The sequence below is a fragment of the Erpetoichthys calabaricus genome, chromosome 15 (genome assembly GCF_900747795.2).
Source record: "Erpetoichthys calabaricus chromosome 15, fErpCal1.3, whole genome shotgun sequence".
NCBI classification, from domain to species: Eukaryota; Metazoa; Chordata; class Cladistia; order Polypteriformes; family Polypteridae; genus Erpetoichthys; species Erpetoichthys calabaricus.
This window is the reverse complement of record NC_041408.2, coordinates 40,653,486-40,681,179: the sequence shown is the minus strand read 5'-3', so window position 1 is coordinate 40,681,179 and position 27,694 is coordinate 40,653,486. Positions and strand designations below refer to the sequence as shown.

General features: G+C 38.7%; 1 protein-coding gene across 4 annotated transcripts in view; it reads left to right on the top strand.

Moving 5' to 3' along the window:
• sanbr (SANT and BTB domain regulator of CSR) overlaps positions 1-27,694 on the top strand; it is a 160,330-nt gene that overhangs the window by 108,528 nt on the left and 24,108 nt on the right. For 2 of the 4 annotated variants that reach the window (XM_051919328.1, XM_051919327.1), the window contains exons 15-17: positions 11,695-11,802; positions 18,950-19,039; positions 19,137-19,165. In XM_051919328.1, coding sequence (XP_051775288.1) covers positions 11,695-11,802; positions 18,950-19,039; positions 19,137-19,165 — 227 coding nt within the window. Of the gene's footprint in view, positions 1-11,694; positions 11,803-18,941; positions 19,040-19,136; positions 19,166-27,694 lie in introns of all 4 variants that reach the window. The other 2 variants (XM_051919330.1, XM_051919329.1) reach the window with 2 other exon arrangements.

Genomic DNA, 27,694 nt, shown 5'->3' with positions numbered 1-27,694 from the left:
AACAATCAAGGCATGAGCTGTGCACATTTTGCAGCTGTGGGGGGATGGAATAGTAGGCTTCTTGCTGCTTGTCTTTATCGGCACATTTACAGGACAAAAGACGCTGACGGAGAGGTGCAAATGAATTTAAGGTGGGCCGGATCTACAAGTTTTTTCGTAGGCTCTGGTAATTCTAGTGTTAACCTACTGGAAGTAGCCATCAGTAGATGGGTACACTGTGGTCATAAAGGAATAAACATGGTCAGCAACAATACTCAGGTAGGCGGTTGTATTTATATAATGCACAGTTGGTACTAAGGAGGCCAAAGTTTGCCAAAAAAATATCCCCCCCACCATTACACCACCAGCAGCAGCCTGAACCGTTGATAAAAGGCAGGCTGTCATGTTGTTGACACCAAACTCTGACCCTACTATCAGAATGTTGCAGCAGAAATTGAAACTCATCAGACCAGGCAGCATTTTTTCTAATTTGATATTGTCCAATTTTGGTGAGCCTTTGTGAATTGTAGCCTTAGTTGCATGTTCTTAGCTGCCTGGAGTGACACCCAGTTGGGTCTCCTGATGTTGATCTGCTTCAAGATTTAACATGTTGTGCATTCAGAGATGCACTTCTGCAAACTTCGGTTGTAACGAGTGGTTATATGAATTACTGTTGCCTTTCTATCAGCTTGAACCAGTCTGGCCATTCTCCACTGACCTCTGGCATCAACAAGACATTTTTGCTCAGATAACTCCCATTCACTTTATATTTTCCCTTTTTTTAGACCATGGCCTGTAAGCCCTAGAGATGGTTGCGGATGAATATCCCTTTAGAATTAGCAGTGTCTGGAATACTCAGACCAGCCCATCTGGCCCAACAACCGTGCCATGTCACTTAAATCACCTTACTTCCCATTCTGATACTCTGTTTGAACTTCAGCAGGTCATCTTCATAATGTCTACACACCGAAATGCATTGAGGTTCTGCCATGTGATTGGCTGATTATTAGCGTTAACAAGCATTTGACACCTGGTACCTAATAACGTGGCTGGTGAGTGTAACCAAGAGATTTAATTTCTCATTCTGCTGCGTTTTTTCAAGCTCTATCACAAGTCTTTTTGTCTTACTTTTTCATGATGGCCAGAAAGAGCAAAAATATCTATCTATAGAAAGGTTACTTCAGGTAATGATTCCAGTTTGTATTGAAATTATGATCTGGTATTCCTTTTTAGGCAGTAGTCTTAATGTTGACTACCTGCTTTGGATGCATAAATTAATAAATACCTCTAAATGAAATTAAACTTCTTGCCATCAGTTTCTGCTTGTAGGGAAGTGAAATTGAATTTCTTTTAAACTCTACAACCCTAATCAAGAAAATCCTTATATGCCATTTACATGTGGAGGGTATCTATAGGTTTGTCTCAAATAATTGTGACAACCAAAGCATTAACAAGATTAATCATTTTTATCTCTGTAGGCCCTTCATTATACTTTATATAAAAAAAAAAAAAAAAAAAGCTGTTTTCTTTTGCTAGGAGGAAGAAACGATTGTTTGACATACTGATCATTTTACTGTATTTTTGACTGCAACACAGTTCACAGTTGCATCTCACTTGAATACTTGAATATTTTAAATTACAGTAATCCCTCCTTGATCGTGGGGGTTGCATTCCAGAACCCCCCCGCGAAAGGTGAAAATCTGCGAAGTAGAAACCATATGTTTTTATGGTTATTTTTATATTGTCATGCTTGGGTCACAGATTTGCACAGAAACACAGGAGGTTGTAGAGAGACAGGAACTTTATTCAAACACTGCAAACAAACATTTGTCTCTTTTTCAAAAGTTTAAACTGTGCTCCATGACAAGACAGAGATGACAGTTCCATCTCACAATTAAAAGAATGCAAACATATCTTCCTCTTCAAAGGAGTGCGCGTCAGGAGCAGATAATGTCAGAGAGAGAGAAAAAGCAAACAATCAAAAATCAATAGGGCTGTTTGGCTTTTAAGTATGCGAAGCACCGCCGGACAAAGCAGCTGCAAGGAAGGGAGCAATGTGAAGGTAGTCTTTCAGCATTTTTTAGAGGAGCGTCCGTATCCTCTAGGCCAGTGTGCGAACAGCCCCTCTGCTCACACCCCCTCCGTCAGGAGCAGAGAATGTCAGAGAGAGACAGAGAAAAACAAACAATCAAAAATCAATACGTGCCGTTCAAGCTTTTAAGTATGCGAAGCACCGTGCGGGAAGCATATCGCTTGACAAAGCAGCCACATGTAAGCCCAGCAAGGAAGGGAGCAATAAGGAGCGGCCGTATCCTCTAGGGTTGCGAACAGCCCCCGTGCTCACAATATGTTTGAGGAGTTTTATTTAATACGTAATACACGCTCTGGTTGGGTAGCTTCTCAGCCATCTGCCAATAGCGTCCCTTGTATGAAATCAACTGGGCAAACCAGCTTAGGAAGCATGTACCAGAAATTAAAAGACCCATTGTCCATAGAAATCTGCGAACCAGCAAAAAATCTGAGATATATATTTAAATATGCTTACATATAAAATCTGCGATAGAGTGAAGCTGCGGAAGTCGAAGCGCGATATAGCGAGGGATTACTGTAACATGTCAAAAGAGCAGATCAAATCTAAACTATAACCTTAAGTATGTGTGTGGGCTCTATACTGAACTAAGTTTAAACTTAGAGGACGAGTGTGGTACAATGTTAAGAGCACCTCTAGGAGTAACCTTGGCATTTAAAGAGAAAATAAATAAATCAAGTCTTGGTAATAAAAATGATGTATTCATAATAAGGATCGCAGATTTAAATTACTTTATTAGGTTTAGGGCCTGTGGCACTTTTGAGTATATATTATTTAAAGTTTGGGCAAGGTTTGTTGTCTTAATATTCAAGCTATGAGTGGCACTGAAAACAACTGCCTTTTTCTGCATCCAATGATAATATCATCTCCGGGGTATTAGGCATTGTGGCTGAAAATATTACATTAAACAGGCATCGATGATTGGAAGCCAAGTGTCTGCCTTTAATAAATACAGTTTGGTCTTGTGATATTACCGAAGGAAGCACTTTCTCAGTCCTTCTAGCTAGAACTTTGAGAGTATCTTAACATCATTATTCAGAAGTGAGATTTGTCTGTATGATGCACATTATAATAAGTCCTTATTTTTCTTAAGAAAGACAGTAATTAATGCTTGACGAAAAGTTTGAGGTAGAATTTTATTGTTTATAGCTTCTGTAAATGTTGCTAATAAAAGGACAGCTAACTTAATTGAAAATTATTTTATAAAATTTCGACAGGGTAGCAATCAGGATCTGCTGCTTTCCTACTTATAGCATCTAGTAATTCTGAGAGTGCCAGAGATTTATCCAATTCCTCTGCATTGAGAGTATCTAGTTGTGGTATCTGTAATGTATCCAAAAACACATTAGGTTAGTTGCCTTGTCTTCTTTAAACTGAGTAGAATATAAGGACTTCTAGTAGTCTCTAAATGTGTGCATTATATTTTTATGGTCAATGATTTTGTCTCCATCTGTGTTGGTAATTGCACTGCAAACTTCCTGTTTGTTGAACTAAAATGTTATTAGCCTTCTATCCGTGTTCATAGTTATGATGTTGTGATTTAAAAATGAGTTGTTCTGTTTCTTTTTTGTCACAAGGTTGAGCTCTGAATCCAAAGCCTGTCTTTTTCTACAAAGTGCCTCATTTGGACACCTGGCATGATCTTGATCTATTTTGGTAATTTCACTAATTAGCTCTGAGGCCTTCTTGGTTTCTGATTTATTTTTGTATGAAAGATATGAAATAATCTGTCCTCTTAAGAAAGCCTTCAGTTTCCCAGACTATTTGTGCAGAAACCTCTAAGGATATATTTGTCTCTAAAAAAAAAAAAAAAAAAAACTTTTGCTCCAATATAAACTCTGTACAGTTCTCACCTGCTAATAAAAGTGGGCTAAGACACCAGCCGCGAGTTGAGTATGTGGGGCATAATGATTTGAGGTCAATGATCAAAGGGGCGTGGTCAGTGATAACAATAGCATCATACTTGCAAGATTTAATCATGGTCAAGAAATTGTTGTCTATAAAGAAATAATCAATTCTTGAGTAACTGATGTACTGGTGAGAAGAAGGAATATACTCTTGAGATTAGGTTTAGAAATCTCCAGGGGTCTGATAAATTGTGATCAATTACAAACTGTGTTATTGTTTTTGCGGTATTAGATGTCATTACCCCTGTGGCATGAGACCTATCCAGGTCAAGATTTAAAACACAAGTGAAGTCACCAGCATTAGGAAAGGATGCAAATACGTTTTGGGTGAAGTCCCTATCATCCACATTGGGTGTGTAGATATTTGTCAGAATCACTTTACAGTTAAATAAATTACCCATGACGATCACATATTGCCCTTCATCATCAGATACTACATCTGATACTACAAATTAAATTGCTCTATGTATAAGAATTCTCACACCTCCTAGTTTTCTTTGTATGGCTTGAGTGGAATATTTGGCCAGTTCAATCTCTGTGCAACCGAAACTGATCCTTGCTTAATAAGTGGGTCTCCTGTAAAAGTTCTATTTTAGCATTTAGACCCGTGAAGTGAGAGAATACTTTCTTTCCCTTAATTCTTGATTAAGACTTTTAACATTACAGCTCAGAAAGTTTGGTCCTGGAGACATTGCTTCTGAACTTTTGTTGACAATTTGTAGTCTTAATTTAAGAGAGTACATTATTACATAAGATAGCTTTGACTTTAATTTTCAATTTTTCCAGGAGTTATTGTCATGGAGGCTATTGTTGCGTTGGCACTTACAATTGTAAGGATTTAAAGGATAGATTAGAAATAGCTTAGTCTCTTTCTTGCCCTGCCATATTGAGCCCCCACGTGAGACTAGACCACATTTCACAAAGTCCCAGTCCTCTGACATTACCTAGAGACCAAGCACATCCAAAACAAAACAAGCCCCCAGCAGCGGTGTATTAGGATTAAAATAGAGAGATCTATTTACAATACAGTCCAAATACTATAAACATAAAAATAGAATCTTAAACAATCCTGAAAGAGTAAACCCAGGCAATGATGTTAAACGGTAGCTATAGATAAGCTGATAGCATGTAATAATAAGTCCTAATAAAATAAACCAAGGGTATCATGTTAAACAGTCCCCTTTGGGGGGAAAAAATATATGTACACGCAAACATACACATATATAATTGTAATTAAAATGTTTAGGCTTTCCATAAGTGCTGTTTAATACTGTAAAAAGTGGTATGTTTAACAGCTGTTGAAGGTGAGAAATTAGGGAAAATACGAATGTGGTTATTTTCAAATATTATCTCTTGTTACTGTCTGAGAAGTAACATTTAATTTAGATTGTAATTTGTCAAAACACATAATGAGGTCTCTAGGTTTTGAGGCTTTCGATCCACGTATGGGTTTAGACTTTCATGGTTTTCAGGGAGACCTTCAATTCTTCCTTCTGTATCTATCTTCCAGTGCAGCTAGTCTGTCTCCAAATACTTTCCATTTGGAATTTACAGCCTTTCCTTTTCCATCTGCAGCATCCTTCCCTCGATTTTTTTCTAGCATACCTTTTAAAGATTGCCTCAAAGTGATTACTTAAATATATCTCCTGGTCTTTAATATCCTGAAGCAGCTTCTCGTTTGTCTTGTGTATGTCCTGTATATCTTTCCTTATATCTTTTTGTATCATTTGTAACCTTCTTTATATTATTCTTTAGCTCCTTTATGTCCCCCCCCCCCCCATCCGAGAGTGGTGACTATTGCGGTGATCGTTACCTTCAGCTCGAACAGTTCATTTCAGTCTTCTCTGTGCTCCATGGGTGGAGTAGCAAGCCCAGTTGGAGTCAGTGTTGCTGGCTCACAGGGAGTAATTGACATCTCGGAAGGTAAGGCCATTTTCAGTTTCAATGAACCTTCTGGAATCAATGAGTACTCCTGGCCCGACTCATTTGCACATTCACTCCCACTTTCGCTCTCGACTGGAAATGATGCAACAGCATCAAGTCCCGGGAGATCTGTGCTTTCGCCTATCTGTTCCAGGTCAGTTTGTGGCAGGCCGTACCTTGAGCTTGAACTTGAGGCCTGTTTAGACTTGGATGAAGCTTTAGCTATCTTTTCCGTTTCTTTCTGAGCCTTTTTTCCTGCCAGTGATGCTTATATGCTTGCATATATTGTAATTGAAGGAAACGTAACACCACTGCTAACTGAGTTCCATCTCAGACGTCCATCTCCCGAAACAGATTAGACTAAAGTCAACTAATTTAAATATATTGCTTGCCCTGCTTGTTTATGCACATCCAAATCTGTTCCTCAGAGATTCTTAGTCAGGGGAGGTGATGGAACAGCCCTTGCAGATCAGGCTGCAATTGTGACCTGCTGGGCTGGCTGCTTTAAACTGGCTGTTTAAAGATGATCCTCCGGTTAGGACGCTGGACACCTCTGGATCCATGGTTCTTGAGACTAATCCTCCAATTAGCTGTGAACCACCCAGTCTCACTGAGATTGCACAGGTGGTGAACCAGCTGAAGGTAGGGAAGGCTGCAAGGATCTATGGCAGGAGTGGGCAATGTCGGTCCTGGAGAGCCGCAGTATGTGCAGGTTTTTGTTCCAACCCAGTTCCTTAACGAGAACTCAATTATTGCTGATGAAGCACATATTGCTTAAGTGACATTTTGATGCTTCATTTTAGTGGTCTCGCTTGTTAAGGTTCTCCAACCTTAAGTGCTTATTTCAATCTTAAACTGCTGCATTCAGTATTTTAATTGCTCCTTATTAGCAATGAGATGTAAAAGACAAAGCAGCCAGCAGTTCTCCAGCTAGCTTTTTTCCAATTACATCTGTGCATGTTCATCATGCACTGTTTGATTTAATAAAACACTTAATAGAAAAATGTGACAGACTGAAAATGATCTGTTTTAGGCTTCAAATCATTTGGATGATATCCTTGGAAAGGAAAAAAATCTACGATATAAGAGCCTTACATTGCACAGACTAACAAGCCATAAAATTAAATAATGTCTGAGATTGGCAATGATTGGTTTCTAATTAAGCAATTGGGTTGGAATGAAAACCTGTAGCCACTGCGGCTCACCAGGACCGACATTGCCTACCCCTGATCTATGGTATCTGGGATGAACCTTACCAGGCTGGTGGTAAAGCTGTCCTCCTTGGATTGTAAGCAATCTTTGCTTCTATTTGGGAGATGGGTGTCATCCCAGCTGACTGGAAAAGGGGATTTGTCATCCCTGTCTGGAAAGGGAAGGGTAATCACCTGGATTGCAGCAACTATGGGGGATAACACTGTTCTTAGTGCCGGGTAAGGTTCTTGCTGGGGTCTTCCTCAATAAGATCCATGATCACTTGCTCACCTATCAGCAACCGGAGAAGCCTGTTTTTACACCTAAGAAGTCTACCATCAACCGCATCCTAGAACTGAGGGTTCTCATGGAGCACAAATGTTAATATTGGAGTAATATTGAGTTTCTTTGCAGCCTTTTTCAATTTTTGGAAAGTCTTCAACTCTGTTGATTGAGCTGCCCTGTAGGACAACTGAGACTTCATGGGATCCTCCAAAGTTGCTGGATATCACTGATAGTGTGCGTACTGTGCCAAGTGGAGGCAGATCCACTGCGTTTTTCTCAGTTGTTTCTGGGGTTTGTCAGGGGTATGTTCTTGCTCCTACTCTGCTCAGTGCTTGCATGGACTGGGTTTTGGGCAGGGTTCTGCCTTGAGCATGGGAAAGGCGCTATATAAATAAAATGTATTATTATTATTATTATTAGTTGGTCCAGTGGCTGTGGGGCATCTGTTGGTGAAGAAAGATTCACTGATCTTGACTTTGCTGACAATGTTGTGATCTTTGCAGATTCAATGGAGGCTCTAATCGGGGCTCATGAGATTCTGAGTGAGGTGTCTGAGTGTCTGGGCTGGCAAGTGTCCTGGATAAAAACCAAGATCCCAGCCTTTAATAACTTCTTGGGCACAGTCATCAGCATCTGTCTGCAGAGAGTACCTTGTCAAGAGGTTTACGTACCTCGGCAGCGACATTCATGTATCTGGTGACTCTTCCTATGAAGTCAGTAGATGAATTGGGACAGCATGGGAGGTCATGAGGTTGCTGGAAAGGGGTGTGTGGTGCTCCTGATATCTTTGCCAAAGGATGAAGGTCCAAGTCTTTAAAGAGTCCTGGTGCTTCCTGTTTTGGTATATGGTTTCGAGTCATGGACGGTATCCAGTGACCTGAGACGAAGACTGAACTCCTTTGGCACTGTGTCTCTTTGGAAAATCCTTTGGTACCACTGGTTTGACTTTGTGTTAATTGAGTGGTTGCTTACGGAGTCCTGAATGAGGCACATTACTTGCTTTGTTTGGGAGCATCAGTATAGCACTATGGCCATGTGGCACGATTCCCAGAGGGTGATTCGACTCGCAGGATCCTCATTGTTGAGGAAGTAGATCTGCCAAGCTGTTTTGTTGTGTGATCGGTGCTGCAACACACTGTACCAGTATGTGCTTCCTAACCTGACCTCCCCTGACCAGCTTGTATAGTAATGATGACAACATGACCAATATAAACTTCCAGTCACTGCCTGTATTGATGCTTTATTACTGTCATGGTAAGATGCTGCATTATATTGTCTCCTTTTTGACCCAAGAATAAACTTAACATCTTCACGCCTGCTTAATTCAGTGCATTTAAGCAACATTTATCTTCGCAGCACCAAGTGCAAAGCAGGAAACAAGGACCACATATCCACACTGAAAAAAGACCATTCTTAAAGTACCATTCACTTATTTGGTGTTGTAGGAGGAAAATCTGAATTCTTTAAGAAAAAAACCACACAGACCTGTGGAGAACTCACATATTCCATACGGATAGGCATGGGATGTGAACCTAGGATGCTGCATATGGTTAGTTTAATATAGTATAATAGATTAATATAGTACAGTATAATAGTTCAATATATTGTGAGGTTTCTGAAGTGTTTTAGGACCCCACCCCAACAGGACGACACGCCGAAGAGCGACTGCCACGTCTGTGGAGGACTGCTTGTAGCGGTCCGGTGCCGCTAAGATTCACACCGTCGAGAAGATGGTGATTTATTTATTTTTATGGTGGAGATTCCAGGGACGCACCCAGCACCGAGACAAAAACAAATCAAACCGGTAATCAAGCAACAATTAAAGAATGTAATTAAAACTTACGGCAACTATACATTAAATAAACAAAGCACAAACAAAACATACACAGCAAAGTCTATGAAAAACGCCAATGGATGAAATGTAATGATGATGAAGATAGATAGTCCAGAGATCTGCACGTTGAATGGGAATGTAAAGACAGTCCTCCCGATAGTTACTGAATGGGTGAAGACGGGTGGACGGGTTCAGGAGCGCTCCTTTCCACGCAGGATGGCCATGAATCCACTTACAGTCCTCATGTACACAAGAATACGGCAGACAATCCAGACCCCAACCACAAAACAATCCAGGACAAAACGAATAAGTACAGATAACCCAACAGAAGGCAGACAGACAGGAACTTGAAACACAAATTACAAAATCTTTTCTCTTTTTGGTCACTGGCCGTGCAGACATCCTTTGATCCCAACAGCCCCTGCACCCTCAGCAGAAGACCAATCAAAGCCACTGCAGGGACTGCTGGGAGTTGCAGTTTCACATTCATGTAGCACCACTACATGCTTATCCATCACAGAGGCAACTGCAGTTTTGCAGAGCAGCTTCGTAGTGCTGCAGAAACAACTACGAGCTGATCGAAATCGCGTTATACACATCTGTCGCTGATGGGTGATGCAAGGAACATTATAAAAGCAGGAAACAGTATAACCTGGCCCTGACTATGCCCGTTTGCTGTGTCTGTGTATACGAGAGTGGTAGCTCTCGCTGCATTAAATAACCCTGCTGTTCCTGTTTCAAGTTGAATAAAGCTAATTTTGCTAAAGTACAGAGACTTGTGACCTGTACAGTGACCCACATATCACAATATATAATTTAATAAACAGTAGTTTAAAAGTAACCTGTCTATGCTAAAATATGTTCTTACCCACAACCAATATCTGTTAAAACATACAGAAGATAAAAAGTTTAGTGCAATACAGAGTGTAGCACATATACTGTATTACTTTGTGGTCAAATTTGACAGCTCGATATCCTTCCATTTGAATTATCTTTCATATGTGGTATGTATTAACAGAAATCATCATTGTTGTATTTGCATTTGAATCCTTTTTTCATTTTTTTTGCAATAGTTATACATTTCCTTTTAAAATAATTATCTTTCTGTATATGTGTTTTTAGTAAACTGGACAATTTAAAGTATTTAAATAAAAACAAGATCCAAAAGTGGATGAATGTTCTGTCTTTACCCAGTGTGAAATTTAGTGAGTCCTGTTCTTTTATATAAATAGGACTTCACTTTGGCAAATATATAATCTGCTTGTAATTCTCTTTTGTTTTTTATGTTAGTTAGAATTCAGCTAGCTAAGTTTAACTACTAGACTGTTTTTTTTTTTTTTTGTGTAAACATGCCTATCTTTTGTTTTTATTATTTTCCATGTTATTCCAACTAACAATGGAATATTGCTAATGAATGATTTTCCTTTTTAAGCTTTTTAATACTTATTTATTCAGTTGTAATTAGTATGTAATATTTTGTTCAGATGTTTTATATCTCACTTTTTCATGTTAGGAAGGAATGGACATACAGGCCACTTTCTGCTTTTGCCACACCTATGTCTGTGTTTATAAATTAAAGACAACATTGCATGTTAGCTTGTCTAAAAACAGACGTCTAATTACAAATTTCTAAAAGACACTAAATATGAAATCAAATTTATTTTGCATAGCACACTGTCTACTTGGATTTCTCTTGTATTTTGTTCCTGCTCTCCTGACTACACACCCATGCTTACTTCTGTTGTCTAAATTTGTTTGCACTTTCTTGACAATTTTCACCTTCTGTTCTTTCCTGGCCCTTTAGTCTGTCTTGTTTCAAATTGGAAAACAAGGGTTTAGAAGTTCACACACACAATATTTAACAAAAAGAAATTGGCAGGGATCCAAGCACCTGTCTCGATTGCATAGACTAAAGTGGTGGTCCCAGCCTTGCATGGATGCTTAGCGCTGACATCACACTGATTACAATAGTGCCTGTTTCCAGGACAAGTTGATGGTAGTATGGTAATTAAGGAACTGTAAAAGAAACTTTAAAAATGAATTGTATTGGGCTGTAGGAATGTGTTTTGTTTTTTTTTTATTAGTGTTTTGTGCTAAAACAAATGTGATCCACCTGAAGATCTATTACTGCCAAATACCTTAAGGTCCTTTGAACTTGACAGCACTGAGTAGTACATCTAGCAAAACTACATATGACAGAATAATAAAATTAAAGTATCTTGCCACAGTAGCATAACAGTGCAAGAAGTTTAAAAAAAATCTGTTTATCAAAAAGCAGTGGAACTTCATATTACCCGAACAGTTTTAGAGCCAAAGGAATTTTCAGAAATACTGCCAGAAAGGAAAAACTACTTACACAATAAGAAAAGTTATAAATAATACAGACTAGTGCCCTTGTTATATAGCCGTAAAATATCTAAATCTTCATTACATTATATAAGGTAGAACTGGTTTCCTGTCTTAATTAATTATATAATTTCATTTAGAAACAACAGTCATTGCTGTCTGAAGATGAGGAATATACAACTGGCTCGGAAGTAACAGAAGATGAAATAGGAGATGATGAAGAAGTGTCCAAGAAACAAGGTATGAAAGTGAATATAAAAAATTAAAAGATCAAACAAATAAAATAATAAGGTACCTGTAGTTCACAGGAACCAAACACATCCTTATTAACAGGAAGCACTCACAAAGCCATTTTAATGTAACAGTGGAATTTGTACTTGAATTTTACTTTGAGATGAAAGAGAGTTTGCTTAGCATCAAACCAGTGTCTCCTGACACCACTGGTTTAGAGTTATATCAGTGATTTACCAGCATGGTGCATTTTGCTTATGCAATTTTATAGGCAACAAAACATTTTTAGCGCACAAGTTAATAATGTACATATTTCTTATAACTTTTGTTATACCCCTTGTATATTTGCCATTAATGATGTATGAAAGCAGGGTATATCTGACTCTCTCCTTCCCTCTGTTAGTAGTATTCTCTCAACATTTCTTTCACTCTGGTCACTTTCAAGGTTGAATTGTGTTATGCCTTTTGGTCTTCTCACTTATGTTAAGCTGAAAGTTATGTGAAGGCATTAAAAGAAATATTATTTCTAAAGTTGCTGTACGTTTAAGCTGTTGCAATTCGTCTTCCTTTATGGCTGAAGCTTCTGTTCATGGTGAGTTCAACTTCAACCTCCAGAGATAAATTATTTCATGTGCAAAGTGAGGTCAGGACATGGAGTCCACATGGACCCTGTTCACGACCTCAGTTGTGGAAGTGGCTGCTGAAAGTAGGGGTATCTCATTGTAGCAGCCTAGGACCTGATGGTAGACACCAGAGGAGAGGGAAGCTGTCAGACAGAAAAAGGTTTCCTTTAGAGAAATACTGTCTGTGGATCTCCTGACTCAGTTGAGAGGTACTGACAGGTGTCAGAAGAACGACCAAAAGACATCGAGAAGGTTTGGGGCAGCCACCCATTTAATCCATTACGGCTGCAAAAGCGATCAAAATTGGCATACATGTTCACACCACCGAGTCCAAAACAGAACTGACTTCCAGGTAGCAAGATGGCAGCTTTAAAGGCCAGTAGCGGAAGTGATGTCATCCCGACCGGAACCAGAAGTGACGTCAGTGGCTGCCCCAGAGCCGGGTGGGATTTCCCTAGAATGGTCTGCAAAAGATCGAGAGGGAAGATTAGTGCAGTCCGCCCCCCCCCCTGCTCTGGCATGGAACTACCTGTATTTAAGCCCTTTAGCTGTCTCCTAAACACACGTGTGTGACACAGGCAAAGAGGAATTCTGCAAAAGCAGGTGTAAAAGCAAAAGCTTGCACATAGAAGGAGTTGGAGAAGCCATGGAGAAAGACTATTGGATGGCTTTGCGGTTGTTCTGGCAAACTGTTCGATGCCTCAGGAGGGGTAGGCAGACATTGCACAGACAGTTTTAAACAAGAATGAAGTGATGGTGACTTCTTTTGAGAAATGTTTGAGCTGTGGAAGAAATACTTTGAGGCAGTTTTGGGCACATCTGCTGGGGGAGATCCCATCGCTGTTGCCAGAGATATTATGGTGATCCTTAGCTCTCTGTTGGTGTTATGGTGGTATAAAATCTGTACATTTTGGTTTAATTTTCCATTATGTTTTGTTCGAGACAAGACAACAGATGAACTGTTGAAGACAAATTAAAGCAGGTTTTCTTCCCTTACACCTCACTTTTAAAACCGCTGTTTCAACATTGAAAGCAAGACATGCTGGTGGGTCAATTACTTTATAACCTGGGAAAGGAAGACTGAGCCGATGCCTAATTATTTTACATCCTGGGAAAGGAAGATCTACCAACACCTCAGAGAACATAAAAGGTTTTAATGTTTGGGAAAACGGACAGTAAATTAATTCTTCATATTGACAACCAGCCAATCAGAATGTCTGTCAATCACATCTTGCAAAACCCCCTGGTACAATTTTAGAATAAATATGCCTCGTCTGAGAAGGAGAGGAAGAAGAGAAGAAGAAGAAGAGAAACAGCGACGACAGACGAAGACGTCACTGGTCATCAGAAAAACATCATGAACATCAATTGCTAAATCAAACGCCGCCCTGGAACATTCATCCTTGTCATCTGTAACTTTTTTCGTAAGCTTTTCCTAAAGAATATATATTCAGACTTTCCTATCAGTACCTATTATTCTTTGTTCCAGTGGTATTATTATTATTCTTGTAATAAATACCATGCTGCTTTTAACTTTCTATGCTGTGTCTTCATGTCTTGAGTGATTGAAGTAATAAGGTAGATTTCTTTGAGCACCTAGTGCAGCTGGATATTTGCATTACCTCTGTGCTACGAGGTTTATTTTGGCTGAGAGTAAGAGCTCCTCTCAATAGTAGGACCAGTACGTGAAGAAGATATTCTTGGCTGATAAATGGCCTATACTCAAGAGTGCTGAGTCTTTTTGTATGTTTAAATGTATTCTTGTAGATCAAGAGTAATATTTAGGTCTGAGATATCATTAAAATAATAATAATTCATTACATTTATATAGACATCGTATGTTGTTCGTGCCGATAATAAGTAAGTCTCTTGAAATGCTGAGTGACAGGCTGTGTTATTCCTAAAGCACTTGTATGGTTTAAAGTGCTAGAGGTTAATCAGTGTGTGTGTGTGTGTGTCATTCATGGGGCACTGTTGTGGTTAGGGTCTGTGTGTATGTGTATATCTATATGTGTGTGTTCATCTTAAAATGTAACAGTAGACCAACCCGATAATGAACTTGACGAGAACACTTACCCTTTAGAAAACAGGTAAAGGGTACGTAGAGGGAAATACTACGATAATACAGTTGGTAAGGTTACTGGAGTGGATGAAATCTGACTGAAGATGTTGAAAGCACTGGACATCATTGGAATAATATGGTTAATGTGTTTATTCAGTGTTACATAGAAGGTGGGTAAAGCACCATTGGAATGGCAGACTGGTGTAGTGGTCCGTACATTTAACAAAGGTGACCAGAGGATGTGCTCCAACATAAGTTTCTGTAGAGAATTTGTCTTTGAGCCAAAGGCACATGAGGAATGATGTGGATTCCATCCTGGTCATGGAACAGAAGGCCACCTATTTTTCCTGGTGCAGTTTCTGAAGGTTGCATGAGAGTATGATAACCCAGTCTACATGTGTTTTGTACAGATATTGAGATAAACACGTATTGTGAGAAATACTGCAGAAATATGCAGTAACCGTGCCGCTCTTGCATGCTATCCATTCCCTATATGAATGCAGTGAGAGCTGTGGCTGGACTCCATCAAGGTTATGTCTTGTCACCACTTCTTTTTGTTGATTTCATGGACAGGATATTAAGGCACAGCCAAGGTTGTGAGGGTGTCCAGTTAGGCTAGAGAGAGGTTTGTTGCTTTATGCAGATGATTTTATCCTCTTTCCCACATCTGACTGTGACCTTTGGCATGTATTGAGTGATTCACTGCCAAGGTGAAATGGCTGGGATGAGGATCTACACCTCCATGTCTGAGATCATGGTTCTCTCTCAGAAAATAGTGGATTGCTGTCTCCAGGGGTCTCATGTATAAACGATGTGTACACACAAAAATGTTGCATACACCTGTTTCCACGCTCACATCGCGATGTATAAAAACTAAACTTGGCATAAAGCCACGCACATTTTCATGCCAGTTGTACATAAGTTCTCCTATCGGTTTTGCAAACTAGCTGCACCCAGCGTCAAAGCAGTGCTTTTGTTCCAGTGTGGTTTCCCTTTCTTTTTTAGATCCACATCCCTGATGCAGCTTTATCAAATACATTGAAATTAATCGCATATTATTTATTAGTTTAAGGCATCTTATTGTAATTAACCTGTAACAATATAATGGTCCACGGAATGGCCAAACTATTCCAAATACCATAGCTGCTTTAGCGTTGTTACTCTTAGTGCACCACTCAGAGTATTTTTCCCCCTGTATCTGAGTGTGGAATCACAGCTCTACAGCAGCTGATTGGAAAGAGAATTATTGGTATACAGCATCAAGCACACACTGCCTCAGCCATGCGCACTGTCTGTGGAACTGCTCCCATACGGCAAACGCTTCAGAGCCTTTCCTGTAGGGATATCGCGGTTCAGAAACAGTTTCATCCCAAGAACTATAAACGCACTCAATCAGTTCATCAAGTGCTCCTTGTAGAACTGTTTATACTTAGAAGTGCAATTACCTCAGTGTAAACTTGCGATACAGTTATAATATTGCACAACCTGAGCCACTTTATAAAGTGCATATTTACATATGATGACAATGTCATTTTTAAGATGAAATGCAGCAAAATATGTTTATTACATTATACAGATAAAATGTTAACATCATTTACATAATCTATATTGTTAATAATTACATTTGTGAGGAAATGGTGGACAGCGGTAGCGACGATCAGGTGCCCCGTTCAGGGATTGTTCCTGCCTTGCGCTGCATGCTTGCTGGGACTGGCGTGACCTTAGATGGATAGAATAATTAAACATGTACTACGAAGATATTTCAGTGTTCCTTAAAAGTTTTGAAGAATCTGCATTCTCAGCTTACAGGTGGCTTTACATCTATTACAGAGCTGATTGTGTGGTGATTGGGTATTTGGAGAAAGAAAAGGAAGGACAGGAATTGGGGGCTGAAAGAGACAGTACTGCTGCAATAAGTTGTTTCATCGAAGGTCGCGCACGGTGTAGCAAGGCATCTTGCCGTGAGGCAGGAGCAATCTCGGGATGGGGTGCCAGTTCGTCACTATCACTGCGCCACCATGTTCCCATGTTTAATAACATGCTTTAATTCCTATCATTATGAAAATGATATCAAGTATACATCTCAGTATTTAAATTATTCAGAGAACTGTAATATCACGAATGTAATGGATTCTGTGTCCTGTCAAAGGAAGAGAAAGCCCATTTAAGAAGCACGCAATGATTCACACACACAGAGCACATAGAAGAACCTATACAAAACAAAGCATTTAACGTGCTACTTCAGTTACAATGGGATTTGAAAAACTAGTAACTTAAACGATTTTAAGATGAAGTTTATGATGTTCTACTTTAATCACATAGTTTGTTTTGTCATTAAAGTGTAAATTTCGAGATTAAAGTTGACATTTCAAGCTTTTTTTCCCCACTGTATGCCGGTTTTAATTTTCTTTTCTCTGTACCCTAATAAGCTTCCATATTACTCTCAGACAATGAGCTACAACTCGTCCTTTCACTGAGACTTTGATATCTGATAACTTCTTTTTTTTATTTCGCGCACTGAGCAACTGTGAACTTGAACTTTTGAGTTTCTCCGACACTCTGTCACTCGATCAACTTCCTTTTGTTGTTTTTGCCACTGTTTAAAGCAACAAATAGTAAGTTTTTCCTTGCCTCCACTTGGTATTCGCTGAAATTCTTCTATTTTCCCCCATGCTTTTGCCATTGTCTTTACACAGAACGCTGAGCTTAAGGGCTATTTATATTGATTTGCATATTCAAAGATGCGTAATTCTGGGAGGAGTTGGGGAGTGGCAGCAGGCACGTGCACATACGTTACTTTTCACACTGACCGGGATATATGGAGCGGAAGAACGTGGAAGTTGGTGAAGGCACAGATTTATGTAACTGGATTTTTTTTGTGCATATGCACATTTCCGCTTTTGTCCATATGCCATGTTTCAGTGTGAATTCTACACACAGCATTATGCATGAGGCCCCAGGTGAGTAGGGGTCAACTACCAAGATTAAGGAGTTCAGGTATCTTGGATCTTGTTCATAAGTGACATAAAAAGGGGGTATAAGACTGACAAGCAGACTGGAGTGGCTGATGGAGAGTGTGGCTGGCGCTAAGCAGCCAGGGAGCAAGAACAGCAAAAAATACTCCAGGAGGACTCCCCCAACAAGGCTGGGAATGGCAATGAGAGTAAGAGGGAGTTGGACTTAGAGGCAGCCCATGGAGCATCAGGGAATTAGTGCCAGGGACGCGGGTCAGGATTAAGGGTTGTCTGCAACTGCTGGTCCCTGTACTGGAAGATCTGAACAGTGTAAGCCATGGAGACATTAGATTTTAGAGGGATGCACCAGGGCTCGTGAGATTTTGGAAGACTGCTTTCTGCTAGATTTTAACCTCAATTTTAATGGATATTTATTTGAACTTGGTTTTAACTTACACAAGCACTTACTTTTATGGATTATTTATTTAAAGAAGAGTTTGATGCACTGCACTGTTTATTTGAACTCTGATTTTTGGATTGATTTTAAATAAAAGAGCTTGGACACTTTTTGCACCTACCCCTGCTGCATGTCTGTGTGTCCTCATTTGGCCAGCTTATGTCAGTGTATGACTATCGATGGCTTTGGGACGAAGAGGCTCCCAGATGGAACAGGTAGTGTGGAGCCAATCTACAGTAGACTGTCACAGGCACAAATGAGATTTAAAAAATGTAGACAAATTGAGTTCCGTGTGCTGTAAACTGTTACAAAGTAGCATAGTTAAATTTTAAATGCATATTGACATGCAACACAAATAATTTTGAACAAAAAAAAAAAAAAGAAATATTTACACACTGAGAATAACATCAAGATGTACATACAACACATTTAAAAACTGTGTAAAAATGGTGCACTGGATGGTTACACTTAACAATGATCTTGCATGTAGAAAAATAAAATTCTCTGATGCTGTACTCTTTCCTAGTACAAGCCTAATATATTTAAATTTGTAAATCAATGGAAGGTAGATCTGTTATTAAAGCAAATATTAAATTATATATGTCTACTGAGCCATTTGAAGCTTAAATCAGTCAAGTATTTAAGCACCACCTTTTAATGTGCTAGAAGTAAAAGGAACCTTGATGGTGATCTTAACATTTGTGGTGCTCTTCATGGTTATGAGCAATTGAACAATTTTAAAACCATTTCAATTCACGTGGGTCAGTGACTCAGAGATCTTTTGTGGTTCTGGTCACTGATAAGGAGCAGAGATGATGTACAGTGCATATTCACCTTCCAAGTGCATAAGTTTGAGGACACATAGTTTCCCTAGATTCCTAGCTGCTGCTACGCTGGGAACTTGTATGCAGATTTACTGTGCTGAGACATGATAACATAAAATGTTTCAATTAAGATCTCCCAAATTTTTTTTTTCCTGCTTACAGTCCTAACCTTTTAATGGCCTGACCTTAAATATAACTGTGAAGTACTAATGGAGTTTTTGTTTTACTTCTTTTAGGTGTGAAGAAAGCTAAGAAGACGTCCAAGCCATTAAAAAGACACCTGTCTTCTCCAAGTTTTCTGAGAAAAGAAAAAGCATTAGAAAAGGTATATGGGGTCAGTGTTTCAGTTTTATTAGCTAATTTTGAGTTTAAGAATGATAGGAAAAAGCACACATTGTAAACATGCCATTTATTTTTCTTTTGTATTTCAGACTTCTTCACGAGAAACATCAGCATTTGCGTAAGATTTTTTTACCCGAATAAATTGTTGCTTTTATTTTGTGTGATATGGCATTGTACATTTAATGCTATTCTCTTCCAGGATTACATCTTTGACCTATTCTACTACGTTACTATGAAGTATGCTTTGAAGTTAAGACAAACTATATGAGCAGTCAAATAATGCCTATGAATGTAAATATTGTACAGAATGGAATGCTTAGTTAAAGCTGAATGTACATGATAGATTGTTTAAAAATGTACAGTAGCTATGTGGATATCTGAGTAGTACTGAAAATCCATGGATTACCTTTATGTCATTGTCAATCTATACTAATAAAAGGCAAAGCCCTCACTGACTGACTGACTGACTGACTGACTCACTCATCACTAATTCTCCAACTTCCCGTGTAGGTAGAAGGCTGAAATTTGGCAGGCTCATTCCTTACAGCTTACTTACAAAAGTTAGGCAGGTTTCATTTCGAAATTCTACGCGTAATGGTCATAACTGGAACCTGTTTGACTGACTCACTCATCACTAATTCTCCAACTTCCCGTGTAGGTAGAAGGCTGAAATTTGGCATGCTCATTCCTTACAGCTTACTTACAAAAGTTAGGCAGGTTTCATTTCGAAATTCTACGCGTAATGGTCATAACTGGAACTGGATTTCAGCCGTTAAACGCGCAAAATGTCAGTACACCAGATAAATAAGCGCAACATATTATCAGTTGTATTGTATGCTTACAATACATATAGAAATGTGTTAATCGTTAACTAATATTATGGGATGGTGTTTTTCGACTCGTGCCTTGATTTAAACGATTGCATGTCTTGGTGGGTTTGCGTAGCTTATTGTCAATATCTTTACACCTCTTTTTAAGACTTAATTTAAAAAGGTTTTCTTTTCTTCTTAATTAAAATTTAAAAGCAATACTTCACCGCTGCGAAGCCCCTCTAGCGCTGACGTCCGAGGTTCGATTACCGTAAGCGAGTGCAGTGAGTGTGTATGCCTGATGAGCCAAGAATAAGGGGGAAAGACGTGTCGCGTACTCTTTGCATTATTTGACAGTAAACTATTTTCATCCATTCTATGATCTGCTTCTCACAACTGAAGGCACCGTGGCTGATGTTACCTGACTTGCTGGCCAACCATAAGCGTTACCTGGTAGATAACCACCCACTCACTTCACTCCCTTACGGGAATCGAACCTCGGACGTCAGTGCTAGAGGCGAAGCCCCTAAAATTGCGCCACGGCGTGTGGTTCGTTTATTTGACAGCATGTACATCGGGGTAATTACATTCACGGCATTCGTAGTCTGATTCACAATCTGATTGTATGGGTGGTTACCTACCAGGTAACGCTTATGGTTAGCCAGCAAGTCAGCTCGAAGTGATCACTCGAGTGAAGGCAGCTTCACAAAAAAACAGATCCTTAACAAACTGTTATTGGTATATTTTCCCTCAATTTTAAAAGGTTTTCTTTTCTTCTTAATAAAAATTTAAAAGCAGTACTTCGCCGGTGCGAAGCGCGGGGATTTGAGCGACTGACGCATACAGACATATTCATGAGTGCAGGTACTTCAGAAAGAAAGCACCGTGTAAACCTAAACTTTAAATTAAGTTCATAGACCTACAAAAGGTTGCCATTGATTTGAGGCAAGATTGCTTTACTCATGTACAACTATACGTTGCATTCTTAACAGTAAGCTTGCACAGCTTGGTCATATTACAACCTGAGTGCTGAACTGACAACGTCGTATACAAACAGAACTATAACAATTGTAATAAACAAACAAAAAAAAAAAGCGAAGAACCCTTGGATTTAATAAAAAGGCTCCTTCCTTGGCAAAACAAGGAAAAAGGAAGACCTAATATGGCGGTCGTTTATAAAACAGCGGAAAAGCTCTGTTAAGGCTGCTTCACAAAAAAACAGATCCTTAACAAATTGCTATTGGGATATTTTCCCTCAATTTAAAAAGCTTTTCTTCTTAATAAAAATTTAAAAGCAGTACTTCGCGGGGATTTAGATATATATATATTTATGCATATATAGATATAGATATATATATATAGATGTATATAGAGATATAGATATATATAGATATATATATATATATATCTATATATGTATATGTATGTATGTCTATATATATATATATATATATATATATATATATATATATATATATATATATATATATATATATATATATATATATATATGTAAGCTTATAAGTACTGCCTTACTTCTCTTTAAGAAAGGAAGATGTAATGATACTTGATTTAAACGATTCCATGTCTTGGTGGGTTTGCGTAGCTTATTGTCAATATCTTTACACCTGTTTTTAAGACTTATTGACTGAAATGGGCTTTCACAAAAAAAGTTAGGGCTTTGCTACAGGATACACCCTCCACAAGTTAAGCAAGTAAAAATAAAAGTGTATATTTCTGTTTTATTTAAACCTTTTAAGTTTGTATGCATAGCCCCATTTTGCTGTTTTAGTTTTTTTTTTCTTTCTTCGGTAATATTAAATCTCCTTAAAGAAAAAGAACATATGCATTTTACTTTTTTTGTATCTCTTTAGTAATATTTTAGTGTAAAAGGATAACCAGTATTTAAACCTTTTATGTTACTTTATAAAGTTATTTTACACAATGTTGAAAAATTAATAAGAAAGCTACATATTTTGGCAGCTGCTGCTTTAATTTTCAATGAAATGAAAAAAGCTCTCCAAGAGAAAACCTCAATGAAGAAGAAACAGTTTGCACTATCTAAAAAGGAGAAACCCTCATTTATAAAGGTTTGCTGCAGATGACTTGACTGAAAATAAATTAATACTTCCTATGTGTATAATACATATTTATCTATTTTACTTATGCCTTTATTCCAGCAACTTGCAACATCTGAGGTACAATTTGTTACATTACTTTTGTTTTTTGCAGCACAGGCAGGTGAAGTGACTTCCTCAGGGTCACACAGTGGTGTCAGTACCAGGATGTGAACTGACAAGCTCCGGGTTTGCTGAAATATTACTGAAGAAAGAAAAAAAACGAAAACAGGCAAATAGGGCTATGCATGCAAATGTCCATCCATCCATTATCCAACCCGCTATATCCTATATACAGGAGCCAATAAGCAGATATGTATATATACAGTATATATATATATATATATATATATATATATATATATATATATATATATATATATATATGTGAATGTATGTATGTATATATGTATGTCTATATTTATATGTATATATATATATATATATATATAAGTAGATATGTAAATTAGTATATGTGTATATATATATATGTATATGTGGATGTGTATATGTATATACAGTAATCCCTCCTCCATCGCGGGGGTTGCGTTCCAGAGCCACCCGCGAAATAAGAAAATCCGCGAAGTAGAAACCATATGTTTATATGGTTATTTTTATATTGTCATCCTTGGGTCACAGATTTGCGCAGTAACACAGGAGGTTGTAGAGAGACAGGAACGTTATTCAAACACTGCAAACAAACATTTGTCTCTTTTTCAAAAGTTTAAACTGTGCTCCATGACAAGACAGAGATGACAGTTCCGTCTCACAATTAAAAGAATGCAAACATATCTTCCTCTTCAAAGGAGTGCGCGTCAGGAGCAAAGCCTGTCAGAAAGAGATAGGAAAGCAAACAAATCAATAGGGCTGTTTGGCTTTTAAGTATGCGAAGCACCGCGGCACAAAGCTGTTGAAGGCGGCAGCTCACACCCCCTCCGTCAGGAGCAGAGAAAGAAGAGAGAGAGAGAGAGACAGAGTTTGTTTTTCAATCAAAAATCAATACGTGCCCTTCGAGCTTTTAAGTATGCGAAGCACCGTGCAGCATGTCTCTTCAGGAAGCAGCTGCACAGAAGGTAGCAACGTGAAGATAATCTTTCAGCATTTTTAGACGAGCATCCGTATAGTCTAGGTGTGCGAACAGCCCCCCTGCTCAATCCCCCTACGTCAGGATCAGAGAAAGTCAGCGCAAGAGAGAGAGAGAGAGAAAAGTAAGTTGGGTAGCTTCTCAGCCATCTGCCAATAGCGTCCCTTGTATGAAATCAACTGGGCAAACCAACTGAGGAAGCATGTACCAGAAATTAAAAGACCCATTGTCCGCAGAAATCCGCGAACCAGCAAAAAATCCGCGATATATATTTAAATATGCTTACATATAAAATCCGCGATGGAGTGAAGCCGCGAAAGGCGAACCGCGATATAGCGAGGAATTACTGTATATGTATATGTAGATATGTGTATATGTAGATATGTATATATATGTTTATGTATATATATATGTTTACATAACCTCTTTAACACACTACTTCTCCGCTGCGAAGCGCGGGTATTTTGCTAGTTTATTTATATAGCACATTTAAAACATCATAGGAATGCTGTGGCCAAAGTGCTTTACAATAAAAGAAGAAAAAAACATAAATGAAATTAACATGAATAGAAATAAAATAAATGAACATAAATAAAATAAATAATAAACAGAAGTAAGATTACATAATCACAATGAGGAAACCATCAGTATTACTGAAGGTCACGGAAAGCAAGTGAATAGAAATGAGTCTTTAATCTTGTTTTGAACAATTCAATTGTAGACGACTCCTTTATGTAATGAGGTAAAGAGTTCCATAGGCGAGGAGTAGCAGCTGCAAAAGCCCTGTCCCCCTTAGTTTTACACTTGGTACGACAAACAACAAGAGACAACTGACCAGAAGATCTAAGCATTCTAGATGGCTGGTGTAAAGCACACAATTCAGATAAATAGGCAGGAGCAAGCCCATGTAAAGATTTAAAAACTAGCAACAAGATTTTAAAATCAATTCGAAAACTGACAGGCAGCCAGTGTAAAGAAGCTAATATTGGAGTAACAGAATCAGAATTTATTGCCCCAACCAGAAAGCGAGCGGTAGCTTACTGGACCAACTGTAACCTGCGTATCAAGAATTTGCTAATCCCAGAATACAGCGAGTTGCAGTAATCAAGGCAAGAAAAGATAAAAGCATGAGTAGCTTTCTCAAGATCCCTAGAAGATAAAAAAAGGCTTGATCTTACATAAAAGATTAAGCTGGAAAGAGCAACTCTTGACTACAGAATTAATCTGTTTCTCAAAAGAGAGGTTACTGTCAAAGATAACACCAAGATTGCGGACTTGAGGTTTGCAAAAGACAGAGAAAGAGCCGAGAAGTCCAATTTGAGCTTTAGCTGATGGACCCACTATAAGCATCTCCCTTTTATTTTGATTCAGATCAAGGAAATTATTAGCCATCCGTGATCTTTGTTCAAAAAGACAAGTGTGCAGTTGATTTATTGCAGAGTTGCTGACGGGAATATAAACCTGTGTATCATCAGCATAGCAGTGAAAGGAAATGTTAAATTGCCTAAAAATGCCTCCAATAGGGCGAAGGTACATAGAGAATAAAATAGGACTCAAAATGGATCCCTGAGGAACACCACATTTAAGAGGAGCAGTAGACGAAAAAGAGGAATTTAAAGTCACTGAAAAGTGTCTACCAATTAGATATGACCTGAACCAGTTAAGAGCAGCCCCTTTAAGCCCAACAAGATGTTGAAGCCGCAACAGCAATATCTCATGGTCAATAATGTCAAAAGCAGTGGATAGGTCAAGGAGGACAAGGACTGCCGCACCACCTGAGTCAGTAATAATAGAGATGTCATTGAATACTTTCAGGAGGGCCATCTCAACACCATGATAATGCCTAAAGCCAGATTGGTAGATCTCAGATAAATTATTGGAGTTAAGGTGATCAACCAATTGATTATAAACAAGTCTTTCTAATATTTTAGCCAGAAATGGCAATTGGGAAATTGGGTGAAAATTGGTTAAAACTCTAGGATCTAATTCTGCCTTTTTTAGACAGGGACCCACCACAGCATGTTTAAAAAATTAGGGCACAACCCCCTCACTAATAGAACCATTGATAATGGCAAGTAAAGATGGACCCAAAACATCAAAGGCTTCCACTAAAAGGTGTGGTGGTACAATAGCAAGAGAACTGAGAGTAGGTTTAAGGGTGTCAGTAATACTTTTTAACTGTGAAAGTGAGACAAGATCAAAAGATTCCAAGACAATGCCATGATTAACATTAGGAAGTTCGTAGCCAGTTGGAACAATACCACAACGGATTGTATCAATTTTACTGACAAAGAATGAAAGAAACTGCTCACATGAAAGAACAGTACTATTTAATCCTGTCACAAAATGAGTGTGAATGGCCGCATTAATTGAATTAAATAAGACCCTAGGATTCTTAGAATGATGGGATACTAAATCAGCGAAAAAATCATGTTTATCTTTCTTAACACTAAAATTACCAGAGCCTACAAAAAAATTTGTAGATCCAGCCCACCTTAAATCTGTTCGTACCTCTCCCTCAGCGTCTTTTGTCCTTTAAATGTGCCAATTAAGACAAATAGCAAGCAGCCTGCTATTCCATCCCCCACCACCGCAGACCGTGCACAAACTTCCCCCAGCTCATGCCTTGATTGATTATCTGGGAGTGAAGTGCTGGAGTTTTAGAGTGGAAATAATAGATCGTTATTTGGAACACATGCATTTAATGTGTGTTCCGTTTCTATAATAATCTGTGCAAACACATTGTTAAAACAGAAACGTTTGTCATATTTTAGTAGTAAATGACAAAATGTTGGCATAAACTATATAATGTGTGAAGCCTGAAGTCCAAAGATCAAATAAACACTTTCACAAAAGGTTCAAGGACGATACAACAGCTTCCGTGGCGTAGCGGTAAGATTTGCTGACTTGTAATCAAGAGTCCCTGGTTCGATCCCGTCTGCCTCCTGTATTTGCTGTTTTCAGTAGTGAGCTGCTCTTATTGTTAATATTATACAGTACACACATACATTTGGTTTGCGTCTGTAACAGACTGTGTACATTTATAGGACTTGTGAAAGTTACCTTTTTTTTTTTTTTCTTTCACTTTTATTCTCTCAGTCACGATCGTGATACATACTACCGCCCTAGGGATCTGAAGCTGTTAGTTTTTATTTGAAACTGGGAGTAACTGTAGATGTGAGTGGTGTTTTGAGGCAATGGAACTGGACATTCTCTGATCTGGAGGGATAAAAGCTGACCTACAAATGCTGGTGAATCTGCCTTGTTCGTATCTCACTGTCACTTTATTCTTTTTTTTTTTATTCAGTTTTATTGAGTGTTCCTGCTCACGCTGAATCAGTATGCACCTTATGGTCTATGATGTCAAAAAAACAAAAACAGAGACATAGGTATATATGATATTTGGAATTATTCATTTTATGACCTGTATAGTACATTTCGGAAAACATTGTGGCACGGATGCAACATTATTCATGTTATTCATATTCATTCGCATAACACCACGTGTTTTTTTTCCCCCGATCTTGCCAGTCCCACATGTTGCTGTTTCTTTTGTACTCCAGGACCTGCAGAGGCAACAATAGTATGCAATCATCACATTCAAATGTTACCAGTTCAAACACACGCAAGGATCCGTCCTTCCTACATTTATGACGTGTGTAAAAGCAGACTGACATACAAATGGGTCTAAAAAAACTATAAGAAATTTTGCGCTTGGACCATGAAATTTTTAAAACCGTTTCTTAGCAAGCACCTATGGGCTAAGGGTAACCCACATTCCAAATTTGAAGTCCTCATGGTTTGGGAGATTTTGAGATGAGTGAGTCAGTGGTATTTGGCTTTTATATGTATGAGTGTATATATAGTGAGCTGGGGGTGCTGATCGCACCCCTACAGGTTAAAAAAAAATGCTGAAAGACTACCTTCACATTGCTCCCTTTCTTGCTGGGCTTATTTGCGGCCAATCGTGCGGTACTTTGCATACTTAAAAGTCCGAATAGCACTTGTCAGTTTTTGATTGTTTGCTTTTCTCTCTCTCTGACCTTCCCTGCTCCTGATGCGCACTCCTTTGAAGAGGAAGATATGTTTGCATTTTTTTAATTGTGAGACGGAACTGTCATCTCCGTCTTGTCAAGGAGCACGTTTAAACTTTTGAAAAAGAGACATGTATGTTTGCAGTGTTTGAATAAAGTTCCTGTCTCTACAACCTCCTGTGTTTCTGTGCAAATCTGTGACCCAAGCGTGACAAGTGGTACCAGGAGTGGTTGCACAGATGAATGGCGAGGAGTTGTTTCAGATCGCTGAAAATGTCCCGCTTCCTCCCGACCCGGAGGATGATCCGGTTCCTGCTCTACCTGCTAATTCCAAGGATGTGCTGACAAAGATGGGGCCTTCCGATGACCCAGAGATGTTTCTTTTGGCTTTTGAACATGTGGCGACTTTGCTGGGATGGGACAAACGAAACTGGGCTGTCATCATCACCACCCCTTTTTTGTCTGGGGATGCCTTAATTGCTTTACGGAATGTGCCTCGCGATAAACTCTGCGATTATGATTTCTTGAAGTGGCAGGTTGTTTTGCGAAAAACTACACGTTTTTTGTCTAAAGGTTTTGCTCTTCATGATTGGAAACTGAACA